Genomic DNA, 21,394 nt, shown 5'->3' with positions numbered 1-21,394 from the left:
ATTGATGCTTTTGAACTGTGGTGTTGGAGAAGACTCTTGAGAGTCCCTTGGACTGCAAGGAGATACAACCAGCCCATCCCAAAGGAAATCAGTCCTGAATAGTCATTGGAAGGACTGATGCTGAAGCTGAAACTCCAATACTTTGGCCACCTGACGCGAAGAACTGACTCATTGTAAAAGATCCCAATGCTGGGAAAGACTGAAGGCAGGAGGAGAAGGGGATGACAGAGGATGAGATGGGTGGATGGCATCACTGACTCGATGGACATGAATTTGAGTAAACTCCGGGAGTTGATGATGGACAGGGAAGCCTGGCGTGCTGCAGTCCAGGGGTCGCAAAAAGTCGGACGCGACTGAACTGAAAGTACACAGCAAGTGTTAGATATTTGTGATACACCACTGTTGTTCTAATAAAACCATTCTTACTGTAATAAGGATTATTTTATCAGTTCTCTGGACTTTGGAAATATAACCTGGAATAAGTTGAGAAATACAAATAGATTTGAAATATTTTAATGTTCTGTCATAGTGGATACTTCCAAGACGACTTATCAGGGAAAATTTTGTCTTAAGTTTTGTGCTTAAGACAAGCTTGTGCCTCTTTTTTGTGCTACCAGAGAGAAAACAACAAATAGGCTAGAAATTAGATCTAGTTTAGAAATTACAACGGCCTCCACCTGGGTTGGCCCGTGCTGGCTCAGCCATGCTCCCGTGTTTCCGCACTGAGGCTTTACCCTTTCTATGTCTCCACCCACATGGCACCTGCCACTCAAAAACTTTACCCAACAGCTCAGTGTAAACCCAGACCTAGGGCGCTGACAAATTGGGGGTTCCCAGACTATTTCTGAAGGATGACGTTTGATATTTCAATTAGAATCAAAATTAAATATTAAGACAAAAACTCCATTGCATTATCTTAGTCTTCATTTAGGAACTAAGAATCGTTTTACTGTCCTCCTGTTTAAGGCTCCCGAAAGGTCTTCGATGCCCCACCTGGGACTTTCGAAGCGCCTTCAGTTTCCCACGGTCCTAAACACCCGGACAGGCCGGGGACGCTGTAGACCGAGGGCAGGGTGGACGGCTTGTTCTCTGAGCGTCTCCTGTGCCCTGAGGGCGACACGCGGGACTGGACCGACGGGAAAGGATATTTGCAAACCCGAGGCCGCTCCTGGGCGTCGTATCCAGGAGCTTCCTGCCTGTTAGGCCTCTCCCGTCTCCAAACAAACGTCCCGCATTTAAAACGGGCCCAGCCTGCAGCCCTCCTGTCTTCCCCACACCATGCGCAGGACCTGCCCAGGGGTACCCAGAGTGTTTAAAGACCCCCTTTCCTACCTTTCTCCTGGTCCGAAGCCGCTCCCGCCGAAGTCCGGGGAGACGGGGCATCAGCCGAACCTCGCTCGTATCGCCTAAATAAAGGGCCCACGCGCAGGAGAGCGGGCTCCGCCCCTGAGACGCACCTGCGCAGAGCGGGCAGGGGGTGGGGTTTGATGCTGGGCTGGAGGCGTCCTGAAATGCACACGCTGGCCAATAGTTCAAAGGAGGGGTTTCCCCCTTTACGTTTCTAAGCTCATTGCAGCGTTTCTTAAAACCCCCACTTTCCTCGGGAGTTTCCCTCGCCCCCCGCTTTTTTGCACCCACACTGCTCCTCACTTCTCTGGCACAATTCTCCCAATTCCGGCCGTGACTTGTGCCTCTCTGCTTGCGTGTTTGCTCACTCGCTAAGTCGTGGCTCACATTTTAAAACCCCATGGACTGTAGCCCGTCAGGCTCGCCTGACCTTGGGAGTCTCCAGGCAAAAATACTGAAGTGGGTTGCCATTTCCTCCTCCAGCGGGGCTTCCTAACCTAGGCATTGAACCCATACCTCATATATTCAGCGTTGGCTGGCGGGTTCTTTACCACTAGGGTCACTTCCGTTTGGTCTGTTATTTAAGGACAATGTATCTTTATGAATGGGGCTTCCACTGTGGCTCCTGCAGATGAAGAGTCTGCCTGCAATGCGGGAGACCTGGGTTCGATCCCTGGGTCAGGAAAATCCCCTGGAGAAGGAAATGACAACCCACTCCAGTATTCTTGCCTGGAAATTCCCATGGATGGAGGAGCCAAGCGGGCTACAGTCCATGGGTTGCAAAGAGTTGGACGCGACTGAGCAACTTCACTTTCACGTCTTCATTGTCTGTCTGGATGATCTGTCCATTGATGTTAGTGGAGGTTAAAGTCTGCCGCTATTACTGTGTGACTGTCAACTTCTCTTTTTATGTCTCTTAATATTTGCGGATAAACTGAGGTGCTCCTGTGCTGGGTGCATGTATACTTGCAATTGTTATATCTTCTTCTTGGGTTGACCGTTGGATCATTATGTAGTGTCCACAGCTCTCCAGCTCTCCTGAATGCAAGCCCGCTTGCCTTCAAAGCCAGACACTCTGCAGGCTCATTTCTTGGTGTAGGATTCCCAGCCGATGTGGGACTCAGACCCCTCGCCCCTTTGGAGGAAGCTTTGCAATCCTGATTGTCCCCGAGTTTGTGGGAAGCCTGCCTGAGTATGTGGGTCTTGACTACACGGCGTCTCTGCCCCTCCTGCTTGTCTTGCTGTGGTTCCTTCTTTATATCTTCAGTTGTAGGAGATCTCTTCTGCTAGTCTTTAGGTCATGCTCATCAACTGTTGTTGTGTAAACAGCTATAATTTTGGTGCACCCGTGGGAGAAGGTGAGCTCAGGGTCTTCCTGCTCTATCGTGGCTCCCTCCTGCTTTGCTCATCTTTGAATCTCCACTTCTTAGCATGACATCTGTCTTGCTGTCAGTGCTTAATAGCTTTGTGTTGAATGAAACTGAATAGAATTTCACTAATCAAGGTGGCAGAATTTGGGAAAGACCTGATACCTCTCTGTTAACTCTCAAATGAGTCTGATAAATTAACTATCTCTTTCTTTGGAGATGGGCTATCCACTACATATTCGTACCAGGCACACAAAATTGAAAACAGAATGAATTGGGGTTGAGTTTAGTAATAATAAAACTAAAAGTCTCTAATTCTGAAGTTATGAAGTGGGATGGAATGAAGCATGTAGTCAGGAACATTTTTCTAAAACTCAAAACCCAGGAGGCAGTTAATCCTGTAGTCATTTCTGCATGAATTTTGGGTAAAGGTTCTCAAATTACAGTAACAGTTCAATTAAATCACTCAGTAGTGTCCAGCTCTGTGACCCCATGGACTGCAGCACGCCAGGCCTCCCTGTCCACCACCAACCCCCTGAGTTTACTCAAGCTCATGTCTATTGAGTTGGTGATGCCATCCAACCATCTTATCCTCTGTCATCCCCTTCTCCCACCTTCAATCTTTCCCAGCATCAGGGTCTTTTCAAATGAGTCAGCTCTTCACATCAGGTGGCCAAATTATTGTAGTTTCAGCTTCAACATCAGTCTTTCCAATGAGTATTCAGGACTGATTTCCTTTAGGATGGACTGGTTGGATCTCTTGCAGTCCAAGGGACTCTCAAGAGTTTTCTCCAACACCACAGTTCAAAAACATCAATTCTTCAGTGCTCAGCTTTCTTTATATCCCAACTCTCAAATTACAGTATAGAAGGGTATTATTATATGTTCTTTGGAAAGATACACAAGCTAAAGGCTATTTTAACTATTTAGGTAGCCTCTCTTGGTTCAATGTATGGGTAAATGTGAAATTTTTATTAAGCATATTTTCTTTCTTTACATATTTTTTGTCCATTAATAAAGTGTTAACAGTAAAGATTATAGTGTATTTTCAGATTTGTACTGAATAATATACAAAGCAACTGACATTTGGTTTATTCTAACAATTGTTCCACACATTTCTTTAATGATTTTGAAACTGTTGGCATAATAGAAAAGAATTAGAAGTCATTTAAAGCTTAAAGCTTATTTGTGCTTAATTATTTAATAGAATACTGGCCATAGTCAATCCTTGGCACATTGTAAAGTAGGTTATGTTCTCATTTTTTGATATCATTAATACTTTAAATGATGTGGTCAGCAGCATCAGAATTTCATCCTAATTAGTTGCATCTTATTTTGTGATTTGTCTTGGATGCCCTTGATTGCAGGATGAACATTTTTTGCCAGCCTTTTCTCTCGTGCAACGTTTTAAATGTCACCAAGCCAATATTTACATAATTGGCTTCTCCCTTTCCACCCTTTTCTATCCATTATACCTCCCCTCCCCCATATGAGGACATCTCTTTTGGAGCTCTGAGGCTTTTCTGTCCTGGACAGTGAAACAGTCTCCTTTCAGAAATCTCTGTTATGTTCTCTGCAATCTTCTCTTCCACCACCATTTCTTCTCCAGGTAAGATTTCAGGTGCTATGTCTGATGTCAGTTAATTATGTTGTACTTGGCACCAAGTGCAAGATATTTGGTATTATTTTTTCCATTAAATGAGCAAAGTGAATAATTCTGTTTAGAATGAATGTGAGGAAGTGTTGTTACATGTACTGGATTTAAAGTCATATTTGTATGTTCCAGATACATTTGAATGACTCAGAAAACATGCCTTGTGAGCAGCCTCACTGTGGACTGGGAGGTGCCGACAGCCTCGGGCCTGTGCGCTGCAGTCCGTGAGGTCACGAAGAGTTGGACACAACTCAGCAACAACAACCACCCAAGCCTCGGAGGTCTAGACATCCATGAAACTGCCAATGAAAGAATGGCGTGGGTTATGGGGAGAGGAGGAAGAAACCCTCCAGGGAACATCAAATTTATATATTTAACTTTACTAAATCAGTACTTAGAAGGTGAAAGTTGTGAAATTTACTGGTGATCCAGGAATCACCAGCTAATCCAGTTTGCCTCCTTATTTTTGGTGGAAGAAGAAACAAGAAAATAACCAAGGAATGGATTTGAAGCTCAGAACAGAGGAACTGAGTTGAAAAGTCCTTAGTACCAAGGAAGGAAAAAGTCAGACGACATGTCCTCTCGCAGGTTACAAAAGGGAATCCTGCTGATATAAGAGAAAGTTAACTGGGACCCAGCAGTTTTGGGTAGAAATAGCTACCTCTTCCTAGGATGATTATACTGCCTCGGCAGCTTCTTGCTAGACAGTTTCAGCAGCCACACGACTATACAGGCCATCAGAGGCAAGTGTGCGAGTCTGTCTCGGAGAATCCCGGGCAGAAAGGCTCTCACCCCCATGTCCTGAGGCTTGGCCTTTGGGGCACGAGATGCTAGAGCTCTTGGAAGGAGTTGTGAGGTGTGCTTGGGAAGGGGCTTCCGGAACACAGCAGAGGACCGTGAAGACAGAAGAAGGTGGTAGCGGGAGGGTCTCACCCCCCAGTGAACCGAACACAGTGGGACTTGCTGAGCATGGTGGGGGCTGGGTTGCACTGTCCTTGCTGCGGAGGACGTGGGGTGGCAGGGTCCCCTGTGAGCTGCAGGTCAGGCTGAGGGGACAGTGCTGCTGCCCAGGGACATTGAGGGGCCACCACGCATGTCCCACCACCTCTTCCAGCAGTGGCCTCTGGGGGTTGGGGCTGCCCTGCAGGAGGGGCTGCAGCCTGTAGACCACTCCTGACCAAGAGGAGATGCCCGGGAGGGCGGCACAGCCTGGGGAACCACGCAGACCCCAGCCCCCTCTACCCTTCAACGTGACATCCTCCAGGGAGACGGGGATGCTGCCGTTTATCTCTGTCCACTGGAGAAGGGAATGGCAAACCACTTCAGTATTCTTGCCTTGAGAACCCCATGAACAGTATGAAAAGGCAAAATGATAGGATACTGAAAGAGGAACCCCTCAGGTCAGTAGGTGCCCAATATGCTACTAGAGATCAGTGGAGAAATAACTCCAGAAAGAATGAAGGGATGGAGCCAAAGCAAAAACAATACCCAGCTGTGGATGTGACTGGTGATAGAAGCAAGGTCCGAAGCTATAAAGAGCAATATTGCATAGGAACTTGGAATGTCAGGTCTATGAATCAAGGCAAATTGGAAGTGGTCAAACAAGAGATGGCAAGAGTGAACGTAGACATTCTAGGAATCAGCGAACTAAAATGGACTGGAATGGGTGAATTTAACTCAGATGACCATTATATCTATTACTGTGGGCAGGAATCCCTCAGAAGAAATGGAGTAGCCATCATGGTCAACAAAAGAGTCCGAAATGCAGTACTTGGATGCAATCTCAAAAACGGCAGAATGATCTCTGTTTGTGTCCAAGGCAAACCATTCAATATCACCATAATCCAAGTTGATGCCTCAACCAGTAACACTGAAGAAGCTGAAGTTGAACGGTTCTATGAAGGCCTACAAGACCTTTTAGAACTAACACCCCCAAAAGATGTCCTTTTCATTATAGGGGACTGGAATGCAAAAGTAGGAAGTCAAAAAACACCTGGAGTAACAGGCAATTTTGGCCTTGGAATGCGGAATGAAGCAGGGCAAAGACTAATAGAGTTTTGCCAATAAAATGCACTGGTCATACCCTCTTCCAACAACACAAAAGAAGACTCTACACATGGACATCACCAAAGATGGAGAATCTCTATACAGTCAACAAAAACAAGACCAGGAGCTGACTGTGGCTCAGAACATGAACTCCTTATTGCCAAATTCAGACTTAAATTGAAGAAAGTAGGGAAAACCGCTAGACCATTCAGGTATGACCTAAATCAAATCCCTTATGATTATACAGTGGAAGTGAGAAATAAATTTAAGGGCCTAGATCTGATAGAGTGCCTGATGAACTATGGAATGAGGTTCGTGACATTGTACAGGAGACAGGGATCAAGACCATCCCCATGGAAAAGAAATGCAAAAATGCAAAATGGCTATCTGGGGAAGCCTTACAAATAGCTGTGAAAAGAAGAGAAGTGAAAAGCAAAGGAGAAAAGGAAAGATATAAGCATCTGAATGCAGAGTTCAAAAGAATAGCAAGAAGAGATAAGAAAGCCTTCTTCAGCAACCAATGCAAAGAAATAGAGGAAAAGAACAGAATGGGAAAGACTAGAGATCTCTTCAAGAAAATTAGAGATACCAAGGGAACATTTCATGCAAAGATGGGCTCGATAAAGGACAGAAATGGTCTGGACCTAACAGAAGCAGAAGATATTAAGAAGAGGTGGCAAGAATACACAGAAGAACTGTACAAAAAAGATCTTCACGACTTGGATAATCATGATGGTGTGATCACTCACCTAGAGCCAGACATCCTGGAATGTGAAGTGAAGTGGGCCTTAGAAAGCATCACTACGAACAAAGCTAGTGGAGGTGATGGAATTCCAGTTGAGCTGTTTCAAATCCTGAAAGATGATGCTGTGAAAGTGCTGCACTCAATATGCCAGCTAATTTGGAAAACTCAGCACTGGCCACACGACTGGAAAAGGTCAGTTTTTATTTCAATCCCAAAGAAAGGCAATGCCGACAAATGCTCAAACTACCGCACAGTTGCACTCATCTCACATGCTAGTAAAGTAATGCTCAAAATTCTCCAAGCCAGGCTTCAGCAACACGTGAACAATGAACTTCCAGATGTTTAAGCTGGTTTTAGAAAAGGCAGAGGAACCAGAGATCAAATTGCCAACATCCGCTGGATCATGGAAAAAGCAAGAGTTCCAGAAAACCATCTATTTCTGCTTTATTGACTATGCCAAAGCCTTTGACTGTGTGGATCACAATAAACTGTGGACAATTCTGAAAGAGATGGGACTACCAGACCACCTGACCTGCTTCTTGAGAAATCTGTATGCAGGTTAGGAAGCAACAGTTAAAACAGGACATGGAACAACAGACTGGTTCCAAATAGGAAAAGGAGTACGTCAAGGCTGTATATTGTTACCCTGCTTATTGAACTTCTATGCAGAGTACATCATGAGAAATGCTGGACTGGAAGAAACACAAGCTGGAATCAAGATTGCCGGGAGAAATATCAATAACCTCAGATAAGCAGATGACACCACTCTTAAAGTGAAGAGGAACTAAAAAGCCTCTTGATGAAAGTGAAAGAGGAGAGTGAAAAAGTCGGCCTAAAGCTCAACATTCAGAAAATGAAGATCATGGCATCCGGTCCCATCACTTCATGGGAAATAAATGGGGAAACAGTGGAAATAGTGTCAGATTTTGTTTTGGGGGGCTCCAAAATCACTGCAGAATGGTGACTGCAGCCATGAAATTAAAAGACGCTTACTCCTTGGAAAAAAAGTTATGACCAACCTAGATAGCATATTCAAAAGCAAAGACATTACTTTGCCGACTAAGGTCCGTCTAGTCAAGGCTATGGTTTTTCCTGTGGTCATGTATGGATGTGAGAGTTGGACTGTGAAGAAGGCTGAGTGCCGAAGAATTGATGCTTTTGAACTGTGGTGTTGGAGAAGACTCTTGAGAGTCCCTTGGACTGCAAGGAGATCCAACCAGTCCATTCTGAAGGAGATCAACCCTGGGATTTCTTTGGAAGGAATGATGCTAAAGCTGAAACTCCAGTACTTTGGCCACCTCATGCGAAGAGCTGACTCATTGGAAAAGACTCTGATGCTGGGAGGGATTGGGGGCAGGAGGAGAAGAGGACGGTAGAGGATGAGATGGCTGGATAGCATCACTGACTCGATGGACGTGAGTCTGATTGAACTCCGGGAGTTGGTGATGGACAGGGAGGCCTGGCGTGCTGCGAACCATGGGGTGGCAAAGAGTCGGACATGACTGAGCAACTGAACTGGACTGAACTGAAGAGGGGAGAGTCCAGGTGACTGATGGGTATTTCTCCTTAAGATGGGAAAAAGCAGCTTTGCACCAAGAACAAGGTAGGGATTGGAGCTGCAGAGGTTCTCCACAGGGCTTGGAGCTGATGACTCTTTTCCTAATAACCAGGAGAATATGACCGAGAAAAGTAAAGTACCCTCCAACTATGAGGGTAATCCCTCAGAAGTCTAGTGAGAAACAAAAGTTAAAACACACGGCTGGATTAAACACAGTTGGTCGGAAAGTTCATACTTATATCCAGGGCTGCACTTCTTCAGTTATTGCTACAAATAGTTAATGATCACAAATACTCTTTTTTTTTTTTTTTTAATAAGAAGAGCTGTTTCCAGAGAGAAATGACTGGCTGGCTGATGTCTTATTGGGCAGCTGGGCGCCAACACTTGGCCATCCTCCCACATCTCCTAACTGGTGTCTGACAGCAGCAAAGAGAAATTGTTATGGTCTTAGGGAGCAAATAAACTGACTTTAGACCTGAATTTTGTATACCTAACTTGTAACAGTGATGAAAAATACCGTAGCATCCAAATCTGTTTTTACTTTTCTGTGCAATTGATTCAATCATGTAAAATCCGTTCAGTCTCTCATGCAAAGTGACCTTTGATCAGATTTATTCCTAAACATAGATCTATTCCTATCAGGATCTAGCTTGAATTTTGACCTAAGGATTGATCTACCATCTTGAAACATTTTCCACCTAGTTTTAGCCTCTCTAATTTTAATTTCTGGGTTGAAGGACACAAAAAGAAATATCCTCTGAGAATAATCCTCTTTAAAACAATAGCTCTCATTAAAACAAACCGAGAATATTTATTATACAGGTTTTAAGATGAACTGGAGAAGGCAATGGCAACCCACTCCAGTACTCTTGCCTGGAAAATCCCTTGGATGGAGAAGCCTGGTAGGCTGCAGTCCATGGGGTCGCGAAGAGTCGAACACGGCTGAGCGACTTCACTTTCACTTTTCACTTTCATGCATTGGAGAAGGAAATGGCAACCCACTCCAGTGTTCTTGCCTGGAGAATCCCAGGGACAAGGGAGCCTGGTGGGCTGCCATCTCTGGGGTTGCACAGTCGGACACGACTGAAGCGAGTTAGCAGCAGCAGCAGCAAGACGAGCTACACATGGCAACAGTGTGTTTGTTTTTCCAGCCCTTCTGGGTCTTCATCTGAGACCCAGATAACCTGAGATGAAACAGTTGTCTCATTGCTAGACTGGGCTTCCCAGGTGGCGCTAGTGGTCAAGAACCCGCCTGCCAATGCAGGAGACATGAGCGACGTGGATTCCATCCCTGTGTCGGGAAGACTCCCTGGAGGAGGGCATGGCCACCCCCTCCAGTATTCTTGCCTGGAGAATCCCACAGACAGACAGTCCATGGGGCTGCAAAGAGCTGCACTCAACAGAAGCGAGCAAGCACACGTGCTCGCATCTCTGAAGTAGTAACCCTTGAGGGCAGGTGTTAGATCTACTGAAATGCATTCGGTAGGCCAACACACTATTCACATACGTTACGAAACTCCATTTAATCCAAATAAATGCAATTTTATCACATGGATGTGTTTGGCTAGTTTCTTCAAGAGAGAGGGACTGGAATTAATTTGTGTTTCATTTAAAATGATTTAAAGTGGCTTTCACCAATTCAGATGACAATATCATATTTTACTTTCTAATTAAAAACAATATTGTCTTCATTCTTTTTTTTTTCCCATGACAAGGCCTCCTGTTCTACCAAATGCTAAATAAGTTGACATAATTGGAATCTCCTCTAATCAGTGATTCTGGTCATTAAATGCTTCAGATACTTAATTATTAAATTGATCATCCTTATCCCTCTTCAATTCAAAACATTTAAGTCCTATTACTGCAGATTCAGTAATTGAATCAAATGAGCACTTAGCAGTGAAGGGGTATCGAACTGAAATCCATGTTCGGTTCCGATCTCCAGGCAAGAGGACTTTTTGACTTCTGTCAGTCAAAGAATTAAATAACAACGCATTCAAAAGTAGCAAAGACTTTTAGAAAAACCTGAGTTTGAGTTCACATGGAGACATCTATATCCTGTATGTCAGAGACTTAATCACTTTGGGAACCTTATGAAAGAAACCTTAAGAGTTAGATGTAGTCAAATTTTTCATGTGACAAAGTATTTTCAAATTAAACCTCCTCTTGGTGGTTAGTATTTAGTTATTTACCTCTGTGCAAAATTAAGCATCCCCAAATTATTCAAATGAAGAGTAATTTTTTGGTTTTGCATTTTTGGAAATAGGACTGGCCTGGCAAAACAAACTTTATGAATGATCTCTGGGGAACCTCACCTGGCAGGTACCTGTGGATATGTGGCCTGATGGTGAAAGGCTTTCACTGTTGATTGGGTCACGGGATGAGCTGACCTATGACATCTCCAAATCCATGACTTGAGGGGCTGAGTCACAACAGGCTCTGAGAGCACCTATGCTTTCGGGACTTTTACCAACATGTATGCCTGTTTCCATTTGGTGTTTGCTTTATTTCAGGCTGAATAAACTTCAGTTTTGGGGCCTGGAGCTCCAAACCATGAACCCCTCTGAGAGGTGCCTCTTAGAACTGGAAGAGGTGGATTTGAGAGCAGTTTTCAAGAAGTTGTCACCCAGCATATCAGGAGACCCTGTGGTTGGTTCCTGAAGTGGCTGTCCCCAGGCAGGACTACCCGAGAGATTTGATGGATGTTCCCAGGTTCCTGGAACCACGTAAAGCAGAGCCTGGGCACCAGATCACAGAAGCATGGACTTAAATTGAAAACATGCATTTTTGTCATCGCTTTTCAATGGATGCACAGCAATAAAAGCTGCACTTTTGCTGGGAGCGAGTTGAAATGTGAAAGGTCAGATTCACTCCAGAATTAAGGAAAGTTTCATGCTTTGAATCATACCCCTGTCGAGCATAAAACCAGGGAAAACTGGCTAGCTAGTTATCATCAAAAGGAGGATTTAAACCAAGACATGAGGGTCAGTCTTTCTGAATGTGATATCATGGGTGACTGTGATTCCTTAAGAAAAGAGGTTTAGGGATAATCCTAAAAGACCGGGTTAAAAAAAGTCATCACTGCAAAGCAAGCCTTTTTTTTTTTTTTCCCATTCTTATCGTCAGCTGTTTGGGGGACTGAGGCTTTTGATTTATTTTCTGACAATTTTATTGATACCATGCAGGTCGTCTGTCCAGTTCGTGTCAGTCTTACAGACGAAGTGATTTCTCCAGCTGGACGGGGCTGCCATCTCAGGGGTGATTCAGAGACATGGCAACATGAAAAGGAAATCTTTCTTTGCACAAAATCTGCTTGGTTTAGAAGTACATCATAAGATGGGTGGGAAGGGGACTGGGGGGCAGTTATCCCCGGGTTGGTTTGGCAGATAAAGCAGGAGATGGGAGAAAACAGCACCCGCGCGTGTCCCCTTGACACTCGGCCTTCTCTGAGTGATCGTGGGAGATGCCACACCTGCTGTGCTCACTTGCAGTTAGTGTTTTCATGAGTAACTATTACAATACACCCATGAGTCAGAGGGACGAGTACTGTTTTTCAGGCTAAATTCATGTCTTCTGGATGGGGCAGACTAGAAACTTAAAACCTATCAATATGTTTCTGGGTCTCCAAAGGTTCTTACTGCTGCTGCTGCTAAGTCGCTTCAGTCGTGTCTGACCCTGTGTGACCCCATAGACGGCAGCCCACTAGGCTCCTCTGTCCCTGGGATTCTCCAGGCAAGAATACTGGAGTGGGTTGCCATTTCCTTCTCCAATGCATGAAAGTGAAAAGTGAAAGAGAAGTCCCTCAGTTGTGCCCGACTCTTAGCGACCCCATGGACTGGAGCCTACTAGGCTCCTCCGTCCAAGGGATTTTCCAGGCAAGAGTACTGGAGTGGGGTGCCATTGCCTTAAGGTAAGGATAAAAGTTCCTCTTTCAAAGAGCTGTCAAGGTTTTAGTGAGACGTGATGCACAGAATGTAGCTAACTGGAGTCCTGGTCCTTACCAAGAGCCCCCCCTCCCGCCCAAAGGATCCCTCATTATCATTGTAATAATGGAAATTCTCATTACCGTAACGCCTTTCAGTTCTACCTCTAGGTACTGGGACAATTTCTCTTCCATGACTGCAGCTAATACTGGTCGGTAATGATAATAATCATGGTACCCAGGGCCAGACTCTGGGACCACAGCGTCCTCTGTCTCAGATGCCGGCCTGTTAAGCAGTGGTCACTTAGGAAGTAAACTAGGGCCGGCGCCACGGCCGGTTTAAGTTATGGTTGTTGGTCATTTCCTGCTTCCCTTTGCACTGTGCCTCCGGGAGCAGCGTGAGAGGCCCGTTGCAGGAGCCTTCCTGTCCCTCCTCATAAACATGCCCCAGATGTGGCCCTGGCTACCTGGTCAGGGTGTGCCCAGGGCAGGAAGTGGGAGGGCTGTGTCCACTCTGCACCCAGGCCCCCAGGGCTGCAGATGGCTGTTCTGGGGGGACGGGTACCCTCAGCCGGTCCCAGGGCTGGGATCCAATGGATCCTCATCGCACCTCCCACTGAGGGGACTCAGCATCCATGTGTCATCTTTTGTTAATAATGGACTAATGACTGTCACTCTGCAGATGAATACTAAATGGCTCACCTGTTCCTGGGCAGTAGTTTCAGAAGCAGAGGAGTCCCACCTCCTGCCACATTCCTGGTTTGTCTTGTTGGTGTGGACAGGTGTGTCTCAGTCATCAACCACTCTGTAGCAAATCAACCTGAAACTTAGTGACTTCAAACAATGACTTATGATTTCTCCTTGATTCTGTGGCATGATGGGGGGGTTGCTCTGCTGGTCTCACACAGTCACCATGTGGCTGCATCCAGCAGGCAGGGTGGCTGGGAGCCTGGCAGAACCGAGCCTCTGTTTCCAGGTGGTACATTCACTCCAGATTTCACAGCATGGAAGTCTCAGTACCACCATCTAGGAGAAGGGAAAAAAACCCTTGCAAACCTCTTGAGCTTAGAATCATTTCCATGAGAAGTGAGATGCTGTTGGTCAAAGAAAACCAAACAGCCAGCCCTGACCCAGGGGACGGCAAGCAGACCCACCTCTTGAGGGGAGCAGTGGCGATATTATAATGCGAACAAGGGCAACAGGAACTGTCTCCACCATCACCGAAGCCAAACACACACACAAACTGCAAAAGTACACGGGATGTGAAAGTTGCATCTGTTGCAAATATTTTCTCTCATTCCATATTTTTTAAAAATTTCGTTTATGGTTTGCTTTGCTATGCAAAAGCTTTCAGGTTTAATTGTGTCCCATTTGCTTATTTTTGGTTTTATTTTGATTAAGCTAGGACGTGGATCCAAAAAAATATTGCTATGATTTATGTCAAAGAGAGTTTTCTGTATGTTTTCTTCTAAGAGTTTATAGTACCCAGCCTTCCATTAGGTCTTTAATCCATTTTGAGCTCATCTTTCTGGATGGTGTCACAGGATGTTCCGATTTTATTCTTTTACATGTAGCTGTCCAGTTTTCCCGGCACCACTATGGACTGTCTTTTCTCCACTGTATATCCTTGCCTTCTTTGTTGTAGATTAATTGACTGTAGGTGCGTGGGTTTATTTCTGGGCTTTCTAGTCTGTTCCATTGATCTATGTTTCTGTTTTTGTGGCAGCACCATACTGTTTTGATGCCTGTAGCTTTGTAGTATAGTCTGAAGTCAGGGAGTGTGATTGCTCCAGCTGTTCTTCTTTCTCAAGATTGTTTTGAGTATTCAGTGTTTTTTTTTTGTTTTGTTTTGTTTCCATACAAATTTTAAAATTATTTGTTCTAGTTCTGGGATTAATTTACAAAACAAAAAATTGCTCAAACAGCTTAATTAAAAAAAAAAAAAAAGGCAGCCCAATTAGAAAAGTGGACAGAAGACCTAAACAGACATTCCTCCAAAGAAGACACACAGATGGCCAACAGGCACGTGAAAAGATGCTCAGTGCTGCTAGTTATCAGAGAGATGCAAACTGAAACGGCAGTGAGGCATCACTCCACAGCAGCCAGAATGGCCATCATTACAGAGCTCACAGATAGCAGATCCCAGGTAGGGCGTGGAGCAAAGGGAGCCCGAGTACACTGTTGGCAGGACGGTAAACTGGCCCCTTGCTGTGGAGAACAGTGTAGAGGTTCATTCAAAAGCTACAAACAGAGTCACCATATGATCCAGAAATCCCATTCCTGGGCATATATCAGAAGAAAACTCTAATTCAAAAAGATACATGCACACCAATGTTCATTACAGCACTGTTTACAATAACCAAGACAGGGAAGCAACCTAAATGTCCACAACAGATGAATGGATAAAGAAAATATGCTGCATATATATAATGAAATACTCCTCAGCTATAAAAACAAGGGAATAGCTCCCTTCCTGTTTCCTGTCACGGCGCAGGATCAAAGTGAGAAGGAGAACCCTATGTGGGAGCTGCGCATCCGCAAGCTCTGTCTCAACATCTGCGTCGGGGAGAGCGGAGACAGGCTGACCTGGGCAGCTGAGGTGCTGGAGCAGCTCACGGGCCAGACCCCAGTGTTCTCCAAAGCTAGATACACTGTCAGATCCTTCGGCATCAGGAGAAATGAAAAGATTGCCGTCCACTGCACTGTCCGTGGGGCCAAAGCAGAAGAAATCCTGGAGAAAGGTCTACAGGTGTGAGAGTATGAGTTAAGAAAAAATAACTTCTCAGATACTGGAAACTTTGGCTTTGGGATCCAAGAACACATCGATCTGGGGATCAAGTGTGACCCAAGCATCAGTATCTACGGTCTGGACTTCTATGTGGTACTGGGTAGGCCAGGTTTCAGCATCGCAGACAAGAAGCCCAGGACAGGCTGCATTGGGGCCAAACACAGAATCAGCAAAGAGGAGGCCATGCGCTGGTTCCAGCAGAAGTACGATGGGATCATCCTTCCTGGCAAATAAATTCCCGTTTCTATCCAAAAGGCCAATGAAATATTTTCAATGAAAAAAAAATAAAAATAAAAACAAGGAAATGATACCATTTGCAGCAACATGGATGGACCTAGAAATTATCTCACTAAATGAAGTCAGACAGAGAAAGAGCAGCATCATATGATGTCGCTTATGTGTGGAATCTTTAAAAAATCACACAAATTAACTTATTTACAAATCAGAAATAGACCCACCTATGTAGAAACCAAATCTGTGGTTATCAAAGTAGATGGAGCTGGGAGAAAGATAAACCAGGAGACTGGGATTAGCATACACACACCACTATCTACAGAATGAACGGTGGGGCATATTGTGTAGCGCTGGGAACTGTATTTGCTGCCAAGTCGCTTCAGTCGTGTCCGACTCTGTGCGACCCCGTAGGCGGCAGCCCACCAGGCTCCCCTGTCCCTGGGGTTCTCCAGGCAAGAACACTGGAGTGGGTTGCCATTTCCTCCTCCAATGCAGGAAAGTGAAAAGTGAAAGGGAAATCGCTCAGTCGTATCTGACTCTTAGCGACCCTGTGGACTGCAGCCCACCAGGCTCCTCCATCCATGGGATTTTCCAGGCAAGAGTGCTGGAGTGGGGTGCCATTGCCTTCTCTGGGGAACTATATTTAATATCTTATAATAACCCATAGTGGAAAAGAATCTGAAAAACTATATATATATGTATATAGTGGCTCAGCAGTAAAGAAACTGCCTGCCAATGCAAGAGATGTGGGTTTGATCCCTGGGTCTTGGAGAAGGAAATGGCACCCCACTCCAGTGTTCTCGTCTGGAGAATCCCAGGGACGGAGGAGGCACCCCACTCCAGTATTCTCGTCTGGAGAATCCCAGGGACGGAGGAGGCACCCCACTCCAGTATTCTCGTCTGGAGAATCCCAGGGACGGAGGAGGCACCCCACTCCAGTATTCTCGTCTGGAGAATCCCAGGGACGGAGGAGGCACCCCACTCCAGTATTCTCGTCTGGAGAATCCCAGGGACGGAGGAGGCACCCCACTCCAGTATTCTCGTCTGGAGAATCCCAGGAACAGAGGAGCCTGGTGGGCTATAGCCCATGAGGTCACAAAAGAGCCAGACACGACTTAGTGCTTAAACAACAAAAATATATATACGCACACACATGCGTATATATATATATATGTATATATTATGTATGTATGTATACATAATATCTGAATCACTTTGCTGTATACCTGAAACAACCCTGTAAATTAACTATACTTCTATTTAAAATGTTAATTAAATAAAAAGTTGCACCAACATTGGTGATGCAAATGCTAGCTTTTCTACTTAAGATGGGGTTTTGCTGATGTGTGACAGAAATCAAACCAACATTGTACAGCAGCTATCCTTCAATTAGAAATAAATAAATTTTAAAAAGACATAAAAAGGCAAAAAAAAAAAAAAAAAAACAGCTTGGATTGATCCTGTTAAAGAGAGTTCAGTACAAATACTCCACAGGGCTGACATGGCAGCATCCTCACAGAAGGCGCTGTGTGCACAGCCTGCTCGGATGCAGATCTGACTTGCTGGGCTGGCCAGTAAGTAACTTCCTGTGTGTTTCGTGCGTCCACATGGGATTATTTATCCATTCATGCCTGCATTCATATATGTGTATATATATGAGAGCATATTCCAATGGAAAGCCCTGAACTAGACTCTGGAAGAGAGTGAACAGCCAGATTACTTAGACGTCTTTTCCAAACTTGAAATATTACCATCAATGGTCACCATTTTCTTCTTACCTGTCCAACTTCTCCTCCGTGATTTTTTTCAGTTTGTAGTATTCTTAAGTGAAAGTGAAAGTTGCTCTGTCGTTCTTTGCAACCCCGTGGACTGTAGCCCGCCAGCCTCCTCTGTCCATGGGATTCTCCAGGCAGGAATACTGGAGTGAGGAGTCATCCCCTTTTCCAGGGGATCTTCCCTACCCAGGGATCAAACCCAAGTGTCCTGCATTGTAGGCGGATTCTTTACCATTTGAGCCACCAGGGAAGCCTGTAGCTTTTTAAAGTCAGCTATACTTTTTCCTTTAAGCAAGAGCTGTTTCTGTCCTTCCCACATAAGCCTCTGTTGAGAAGCTGTAACTCTGATGGCATGTAAACATAAAGAGAATATCTTCTGGAAAACTCTAAACGTAGATACCCAGAGACACCATCTTCTTGGACAAACACTTAAAACAATATTAAAAACAGAGGGAAAGCCAAAGATTAAGACATTAATAGCTACCGAGCTATGACAGTTTAGTAGCTAGGATGTCCAATGACAAGTCACATAAATCTTGGGCACTTTGGGATTTTGCTGGTGGCAGGTACAGACAATACTCATTCATTATTTGTTCACTTATGCAGAAAATATTGTGATTTTATTGTATGCTAGGCCTGTTCTAGGTGAGAAATTTTTCAGTGAAATAACAAAAGAGAGCAAAGTTCTTGTCCCATGTCCTCAGAGACCATGTGACTTGTCAGGGAAGGATAAATGGTACGGAAAAAACAAAGTGGAAGCTGGGAAGATGAGGGGAAGATAGCGAAGAGACGGAAATGGGCTGAAACAGTAGGATGAGAGGGAAGTCAAGATGGGATGCTGTCCCACTGGGTGGCGAGGGTTTTGAGAAAGCAGTGATAGTTATTTCAGAGGCGGTAAAGTCTGAGGATGGGCCGCCGTGTTTGGCAATGTGGTCACTGGTGACCCTGATATGAGCTCATCCATGGGGTGGGGCAGGGAAAAGCCAGATCAGTTTGATTTCAAAGGAATGGGAAGAGAGGAAGGAGAGGAAGAGAAATATTAAACCCCTTTATGGGTGTGTTGCTGAAAGGTGTACTAAGGAATGGGATGGTAGTTAGAGGGGATGGGGCCACAGCGGGTAATTCTATATGATAGAAAAATAGCAACATGTTTGGTGCTGTTGGAGAGGATCTGGTACAGGGGGAAAGTTGATGGTGCTCAAGGGGGAGGGCAGTGATGGTCTTGAACAGCTGGGGAGCATGGCTTGCTGCCAAACATATATAAGAAGTCATGTTATTAATTTCTTGAGCATATATCCAAATATATAAGCATATATTTAAAATTTGTATTTATATGCTACTTTATTTTTTTTTTACATTATACAAAATATTTTATTTATTTATTTAATTGGAGGGTAATCACTTTACAATGTTGCGTTGGTTTCTGCCACACATCAACATGACTCGGTTACAGGTATGACTCCTCCCTCTTGAACCTCCCTCCTGCCCCCGCAACCCCGTCCCACCCTCTAGGTTGAGCTCCAGGTTGAGCGCCTTGCATCATACAGGAAGTTTCTGCTGGATGTCTGTTTGCATATGGTAATGTATATGTTCAATGCTACTCTCTAAATTCGCCCCGCCCTCTCCTTCCCCTGCCGTGTCCATAAGTCTGTTCTCTATGTCTGAGCCTCTATTCCTGCCCTGCAAACAGGTTCCTCAGTACCATTTTTCTAGATTCCCTATATATGCATTAATATATGATGCTTGTCTCTTCTTGACTTACTTCAGTGTGTAAGGCTTTAGGTCCACCCACCTCACTAGAACTGACTCAAATTCATTCCTTTTTATGGCTGAGTAATATTCCATTGTATATATGTATCACAGCTTCTTTATCCACTCATCTGTCAGTGGAGATCTAGGTTGCTTCCATGTCCTGGCTATCGTAGCCAGTGCTGCAGTGAACGTTGGGGTGCATGTGTCTTTTTCAGTTATGGTGTCCTCAGGGCATATGCCCAGTAGTGGGATTATGGTAGTTTTATTCCTAGTTTGTAAAGAAATCTCCATACTGTTCTCCATAGAGTCTGTATCAATTTACATTTCCACCAACAGGGCAAGAGAGTTCCCTTTTCTCCACATCCTCTCTAGCATATATACATTTCACAACATGTAAAATTCTAATTAAATCTTCAGAGGAAAAAAATGTATAAATATAAGACTATTTTCTCTCCATACCCCATAGACTTATACACATGCTCCTTTTAAAAATGTTCTTAAATTTTTATTTCATGTATTTATATACCTTACTTGTAGATTTCTATTCCATTTTGTTCCACACAGTCATTTTAAAACTATTTAACCTAATTTCGTTCTCACTGACATTTCCCCCATACATTCTCAAGTTTATTTTAAAATGTATCTTTCTATATTATGCACACAAACTACCACCTACGCTCCTTGAAGTGTGTGTACGGTACTTGAAGGTTCTTACCTTCAGACAAGGTCACGTCTGACACTGATTTATCAAAAAGCAGCTGAAAGGAAAGAGCTTGGCCTTTTAGGTCAGAGAATCCCAGTGTTCCTTTTATCTTGCTCTTCTGTCTCAGGAAGTGTTTTGACCTTAAGCAGCACCTTATAAAGAGCAAGGACTTTAAATGTAATGCTAGAGGTGAGTTAGTTCAAAGGTTCTTCAAATGCTCCTGGAGGTTACCTTTGTTACATGTAATGTCACATAAGCAAAAAATACTCAGAAAGAGGAACAGCCATACTTCAATTTTTATTAGTGGACGCTGGATTGCTTTTTAACCGCAGGTTATTCCCATGACTTTCTCAAATGCATGACTAAAGGACAAACCATGTGCATCTTTGCTTTGGTACAAACTAAACCTTTCACTGCCTGATGGGAAGAGTGAGGAAGGTACCTACTTTTTCTGTAGTTTCTGTATGAAACAATGCAGTTTCCAGTGAATGGGCAAACTAAAAACACATCCCCAGGTTGCAAAGAGTAAAGATTGTAGACATCAGGCACTGGAGACACGTCTTCTTTCCCAGAAGACACGTCCTTTGGCAGGCATTTTTGCTAAATTATGAGGCTGAAACTATTGGCACAAGAAACATCATTCTGTGACTGGCTAATATAATACAACAAAACAATGATTTCAACTTGAACCACTATGAACATCTGTATGGTGGTCAAGGGAGTTCTTCCTTCAGTTTCAACGTGGTCCTGGTCGTGAACTGATGTTTCCAGGTGCATCAGATCTCTCGGGGGCAAGCGTCTCATTCACAGTGCACGGGTCTCTTCCTCCAGGGGCAGGGTGGCCCTAGATCAGCCTCTCTGCTGCAGGGGCATCCATCACGCTCCACATCTCCACACGAGAGCCGTCCTTTTCCTGACGGCTCGGGCTGTAGGAGCCCTGGGTTGCCCTTTTGTTGGAGGCGAGAACAGAAGCCACCACTGCCAGAAAGAGGATCAGCAACAAGGCTAACGTCACTGAACCGATGGCGGCGAACACGTCCGACAGCAAGTCATCTGCCAACTGTGAGGATGGAGATAATTGTGATGTGAGTTACAGAGCAAAGGAGAATGGCCAGGACAAGCAAATACTCTGGAATGAAAGTCAAGCAGAGCACAGGTGCCACCCTGTGCCTGAGAAAGACTAGATACGGAGGGACATTCAGGGGTTCTTATTCCCAGATCACGAGAATGGGACCATGTCTCTGGCGTTAAGGTCTGAAGTCAGGAAGTAAGGCACATCTACTGTGTTTACCTTCTGTCTTGGTCTCAGTGACTGAGAGCATTCATCTCAAGGCCACAGGATGAACCCACACGTAGCCATGCATGCGCCCTCAGTCAGTCCTGTCTGACTCTTTGCTGCCTCATGGACTGCAGCCCGCCAGACTCCTCTGTCCATGGGATTTCCCAGGCAAGGAGACTGGAGTGGGTTGCCATCTCCTCCTCCAGGAGATCTTCACGACTCAG

General features: G+C 44.7%; 1 protein-coding gene and 1 pseudogene across 1 annotated transcript in view; one reads left to right on the top strand and one right to left on the bottom strand.

Annotated features, from left to right (window-relative positions):
* On the top strand, nucleotides 5,196-15,706 carry LOC102170898 (annotated as a pseudogene).
* CRB1 (crumbs 1, cell polarity complex component) overlaps nucleotides 19,704-21,394 on the bottom strand; it is a 213,175-nt gene continuing 211,484 nt past the window's right edge. The window contains exon 12 of the mRNA XM_005691053.3: nucleotides 19,704-20,951. Coding sequence (XP_005691110.2) covers nucleotides 20,736-20,951 — 216 coding nt within the window. The 3' untranslated portion in view covers nucleotides 19,704-20,735. The remainder of the gene's footprint in view (nucleotides 20,952-21,394) is intronic.

The sequence above is a fragment of the Capra hircus genome, chromosome 16, assembly GCF_001704415.2.
Source record: "Capra hircus breed San Clemente chromosome 16, ASM170441v1, whole genome shotgun sequence".
Classification (NCBI taxonomy): domain Eukaryota; kingdom Metazoa; phylum Chordata; class Mammalia; order Artiodactyla; family Bovidae; genus Capra; species Capra hircus.
The sequence above is the reverse complement of the archived record's forward strand: the minus strand, read 5'-3'. Positions and strand labels throughout refer to the sequence as shown.